Here is a 6,000-nt window from a genome sequence, read left to right on the forward strand (position 1 = left end):
TTAATTATTTAACAGCCTGTTAATTATTTCCTGATTTACCTTTAACCGCCTGCTGTCTGAGCTGTTTTCACCACCGCCGGAAGAGTCATCAGAATCAACCTCAGGCTCTTTATTAAAACGCTGAGTTTTAACGACGTAAAGGAGTCAACAGGAATTCATTTTAAACCCAAACTCTCTCTGCACATATTTCTAACTTTGCACGTCTTTAACGCAGACGAAGCTGTGATATTTCCTGTTAGATTTCTCACCTTCTTCCTGCTCGTGGAGCCACAGTAACATCACATTTTGTTCTCTGTGTGGTGAGATTTTTTGGGGACTGGAAGTGCGGAACAAGTTAACATGCACATGAGCAGGATGGTGATGTGACTCTGCTCTCACGAGACCCGCTGTGAGATCAAACATGGCTGCACCCAGCTGCTGATTCTAAGACTCAAATACAAGAGCCCAAAGTTAATTTTAGGACCAGGTCTCACTGAGCAGCCTTCATCCCTTTATCCCCGCAGCTCTGCATCTTAGGAGACAGATCAGTAACGCAAATACGAAACCCTATACTTACCCTTGAATACAAAGCTTATAAGAGGCAAGGACAAACTTCCTTTAACAGGCAGAAACCTCCAGCAGGACCAGACTCATGTTAGACACACATCTGCTGAGACCGAGTTGGAGAGAGAGAGATGAGTAGTAGTTGAACATGTAGGCTAACAAGTCAATCAACCTTTATTTATAAAGCACCAAATCCCAACAAATTTTATCCTGAGACTCTTTCCAAACAGAGCAGGTCTAGACAGTACTCTATGTTCTATTATTAACAAAGACCCAACTTCAAGACCCAGACCCAGATCCCAGTGTGTCAGTCTAAGCCTATAACAGCATAACTAAGACCTGGTCCAAGCCTGATCCAGCTCTAACTATAAGCTTTATCAAAAAGCCGTCCTGGCTGCGTCTCCGGCCTGCTCTCTGTTTGGACGATGGATGTGTGATGTTCTGAGGGTGTTAGCCATCTGTACTCAGGAGTACTAAGAAGTATGATCCAATTCAGAACCAGTCCTTCAGATGAATGGCTCTGAAACTCTCTCTGAGTTCGATGCTGTTTGTTGATGATCGCTGACTCTGCAGCCAGGAGCCACAGGACACAATTACAGAGTCATGAATTCTGTTTGTCCATGTGAAAGAGAACAGAGCCAAAAACCTGCCTGCAGGGTGCAAGTCAGCCACTCGCTCCTGTTTGTGTTTCAGAGCTTAGTCTGTCTGTGTGTGCTTTGCTGCCGTGGCAACCGGAGCTATCACATACTAATATCTAAGTTTGCGTTACGTAATCGTCTGCTTTTGTCAACGCAGTGAGGGCATGTTCGGGAGGAGAGGAGGAGAGGAGGGCGGTTTGTCTGCAACTCTGAGCCGCACACGGATCAACTTCAGAGTTTACAGACTCAACTGCTTCTCTTCATCCTCAGTCCCTTCATCTCTGTGCTTACATCTTTCATGTCAACATGTGTGCTTTAAGATGAAGGACAGGTAAACATGGAGGGAGTTAAAGCAGGGAACTCAGGAGATGAAAGAAACCACACTAATTCAGAATGCACAAACCTGCAGCACGTAGTTCAGACGTCTGAGCAAAGTCTGTCTCTTATCTACAAAATGTGTTTTTCTAAGAACCTGGCTGATGAAACAGTCAGCCAAAATATTTAAATTCTTTCTTACATGCATCAATATAAAGACTTAGCTTTCATTTAGGCAGAGATTTAGGCATCAGTTTTCTTTAAATTTAAGAAAGTAGCGCCCTTAGATCTTTTATAATTTGCTGCAGAACCCACATGGCAAAGTCAGCATGCAGAAAAAGTTAAATAAAGAGGTTCTTTGTTCTCTGAATAACCAGTCTAAAGATAAGAAAACACTCTGAGGGGAGCCCTTCGGCCTAGCAGTCGAAGAGCGCCCCATAAAAAGAGGCTACCGCCCTTGTTGCAAAGGTTGCAGGTTCAATTCTGGCCTTGACTATTTGCTGCATGTCCTCCCCCATTCTCTACTCTACACATTTCCTTTCTCTCTCCTGCTGTCCTTTCCATTAAAGGCAAAAAATGCCCCCCAGAGAAAAAAAAATCAGTCCGACATCCGGGTAGTTTTGGCATACTGCAGATTTTGCTCTTGTTCACATACCACATACTGAATTTTGGCCAAATCAGTACGTACTGCTAGTATAGTAGGCGGTTTCAAAAACAGCCAGAGTCTGCACGTATTGATTTGCAGAGCTAGCACCACCAGCCTTCAGTCCTCCTTGCAGGTTAACGTTCGTCATGGCTCTGGTGGAGTGGTTAGATGTCAGTTTAGAGATGATATCTGTCGCCTGTGCTTGTTTACATCCAGGTAGTAGAGCATTAAAGCATCATGGCAGCAGACATTAACCAGAGCTAGAGCCCCAACTAGTGGAGGGAGGCTGCACTATAGCTTAGACATGACATATGACTGACATTTCAAGGATATGAGAATACACATATATATTTTTTTTGGAACTGGCTTGTAAATGTGTAGATTTCTTGCGATGGTGGAAGCATGCTTGCTCCAGGTTTGGGCGGTAATAACGTAACGTAAATGAATGTCTGATGGACACGTGTTTGTCGAGCTCCTCCGTCTCTCTGGTTGTGTTTTCATGACACGCTCTGAGTATAAAGTTTCTCTTAACGTTGATCCAGGAGACGACATTAGACGGTGTTTACTGACTTGTCATCGTCACATGACAGCTGCCAGGCGTCTCCTCTGAGGTCCTGTGATGTGATATTTGATGAGTCATGGTGCCGTAAACTCCGGGGAAATGTGGAGGGGGAAGTTTGGATACCCTTCAACTCACGCTGACATGAGTCCTGTTTGTTGGCTGTGGACAGTCTGAGCCTGACGTCTGACAAACATGTCGATGTCCTCTAAAGCTGATTGAGGTTTCACATCAGTTTGTACCTCTCACGTTGGTCTCAGGATCAGCTGTGACCTGAGGTGAACTTGGAAGGTGATCCTCTGGATGGTCTGAAATAATAATGAGAGGATCAGATGTTGTCTGGCTTTTCATTTTGGGCTCTATAGAAGGCGTGTCACATCGGTTTTTCCACGTCATATCGCTTACACTCGATCGGTTCATGAATATAAAAACATTCATCTCTTTATCACCGTGATATTTCAGTCATTAACTCTTCACTGAGCTTTATCGTCTTGTTCCAGGTGATCCCATGAAATGTTGTGACTTTATATTTTGTAACATATCATAGATTAGCTTTTCATAACATCTCTCTCTCTCATGTGTGTCTTCAGGCGGAGCGCAGCAGTTGCGATGTCAATATCCTCAGCATCCCGGTCCCCATCCGTCGCGGTGGCTCAGAGTCCAACCTGGACGTGGTGGACAGCATCGGAGACGATGGAGTCGGCCTGGATTTCAACAAGGGGGCGCTGGGGATCGACAGCCTGCAGCAGAAGATCCTCAAGGTCAGCAGAAGCATCAGTCACACACACACACAGATCTTTGGTTTAAATCAGCTCTGTTATCAGGTCACTTTAAAATCTACTTTCCTCTTTAGGTGACGGAGAAGATGAAGGTGGAGCAGACGGCTCGGGACCAGAATGTGGCCGAGTACCTGAAGCTGGTGAGCAATGCCGACAAGCAGCAGGGGGATCGGATACGTCGGGTCTTTGAGAAGAAGAACCAGAAGTCAGCGCACACCATCGCCGGGCTGCAGAGGAAGCTGGAGCAGTACCACCGCCGCATGAAGGACGGAGAGACCAACGGGAAGCAGAGCCACAAGGACGGCAGCAGCAAAGAGTCCGGGACTCACAGCAAGGAGGGCAGCCTGAAGGACGTGAGCGCCACGGGGAGACACCCGGCTCTGGATAAAGTCAAGACCATCGGGCCCGGCGTGTCGCTCTCGCCGCCGTTCTTCTTCAACAAGTCGCGGGAATTCGCCAACCTCATCAGGAATAAGTTTGGCAGCGCCGACAACATCGCCCACCTCAAGAGCTCCGTGGAAACGGGGTCGGGTCTGCAGGCGGAGGGCGGGGCCAGAGGTCTGAGTGGGAGCGCCACAACCGTAGCCAAACCGTCCAAGTACCAGAGCGACGACGAGTGTTCAACGGGGACATCTGCGTCCGCCGACTCCAACGGGAACGCAGCGGGGGGCTCGGGGGCGGGGTCAGGAGGCCCGGGGAGGTCAGAGTCTAACAGCAGGCTCGGGGAGGTGCTGGACATGGTGCGGGACATCAGGGAGGCTCAGTCTCAGCTGGAGGAGGCCATGGAGACTCTGAGCACACAGTTCAAACGGGATTACGGATACTTCACTCAGGTGATCCAGGAGGAGAGATACAGGTGAGAGCTGTGATGTAACACACACCTAACACACACACACACACCTAACACACACACACACACCTAACAACACACTCTGAGAGTCCACTCTGAAGTCCGTGGAGAAGTGGGTCAAGCTGCACTCTGTCAGATTAAAGCTGAGCTGCTCACTTTTCTGGGAAATCAAAAAAGACTGAATATTAAAGAGTCATCCTGTAAGCTCGTCCCAGCACGCACTTCAGCGCTCAGGCTGCACACTTCAGATCCTCCACGCTGCTCCAACCAATCACTGCAACACATTAAGATATTAAAGAGAATGAAGGTAACAGCTCTCCAGATCAACATTACATCGCTTCTCACAGCCTGAACATCCTGCAGATATTAAAATATGTTTCATCCTTTCAGAAACTTCTCTTTACAAGAAATCTCTCTTTCTTTTCTTTGTCGGTCGGTCTTCAGTGAACAGATTCTTCTCCTCTGAATCAGACTTTCTTTCATTACCTGAGGGGGAATATTTTGCAATGTTTTGTGTCAGCATTAGTGGAGCACAGCCAATAGAAACACTCACTATGAAACAACGTGTGAAGGCTGAGGATCACAGACACGCTGAAAGTGTTCTTTAAATGTATTTCATAGACACCAAAGAATATTGTATTAAAACTGAAAGCTCAGGTTGAGGTTAATTTATTACTGGTAGGTAGATTTGTTTTGCAGCAGGATGACAACATCCAGTTACAAAACAACTTCAACATGCTCCACCAGGTAACTCTGGATCTCTCCTCTTTTTCATCCGGTGTATTGAATCACCTTAACCCCGGTAAACTCCGGCTCATGGAGGTATACACGTGTGTCCGCAGTAAACGGCATGACATCAACGCAGTCAGAATCCCTCAGTATTAAGTTTAGTTGTAGATTTGTGACTTTGGAGCTGCAGACCTGAACATCTGATCAGTGCGCTGCAGGCGGAGGAACACGCCTGTGTTCCCAGAGGAGAACTTAACTGCTCAAGGCTTTCTCTTTTAAGTCTCTGGAGACAAAATTGAGATTCTCACTTCAGCCTCATTCAAGTTTCAAATTGTTCTCATTAGTTTCTCCAAAAATTCACTAGGAGAAATAGTTGAGACCATAACATGAGTCTTATTTGAGACTTAAATAAGAGATCTCATTAATGGCTCATTTTCTTCTCTTTTTTTAATATATTTTTGGCCTTTTTGTCTTTATTTGACAGGACAGCTGAAGAGAGACAGTAAATGTGGGGAGTAGTGAGCGGGGGAAGACATGCAGGAAATGGTCAACCGGCCGGGAATTGAACCGGCGACCTCTGCAACAAGGACTGTAGCCTCTATACGTCGAGCGCTCAGACCGCTAGGCCACCAGCGCCCAAAAGAATCCGCCCCTTTAATTGTAATAATCTGGCTAAATGTGGTCAGCCCTTTAGCGGCCCATATTTTAAATAAACCGTCTGTCATACCTGTTGTATGAAATCTCTATCCGTTGCAGTTTCTCTCAAATCCACTAAATCTTTGTGAAGTTATTTTGTTCCAAACAGACTTGTAAAGGAAGGACCAGACTGTGAAGTCAAAGAAGAGATCATTTCACATCTAAATATCTGATCTTGCAAGTGGTTCAAATGGGTTTTTTTAAGTTATATATGTTTTTTTTGGGGGGCTTTTTGCCTTTATTTC

The 6,000-nt window shown here is 46.1% G+C and overlaps 1 protein-coding gene across 3 annotated transcripts in view; it reads left to right on the plus strand.

The window, feature by feature from the left end:
- The window catches only part of tmcc3 (transmembrane and coiled-coil domain family 3), a 62,270-nt gene that overhangs the window by 49,861 nt on the left and 6,409 nt on the right, over window positions 1-6,000 (plus strand). For all 3 annotated transcript variants that reach the window (XM_034673637.1, XM_034673638.1, XM_034673639.1), the window contains 2 exons: window positions 3,292-3,462; window positions 3,555-4,336. In XM_034673637.1, the coding sequence (XP_034529528.1) occupies window positions 3,292-3,462; window positions 3,555-4,336 (953 nt within the window). The remainder of the gene's footprint in view (window positions 1-3,291; window positions 3,463-3,554; window positions 4,337-6,000) is intronic.

The sequence above is a fragment of the Notolabrus celidotus genome, chromosome 21 (genome assembly GCF_009762535.1).
Source record: "Notolabrus celidotus isolate fNotCel1 chromosome 21, fNotCel1.pri, whole genome shotgun sequence".
Classification (NCBI taxonomy): Eukaryota; Metazoa; Chordata; class Actinopteri; order Labriformes; family Labridae; genus Notolabrus; species Notolabrus celidotus.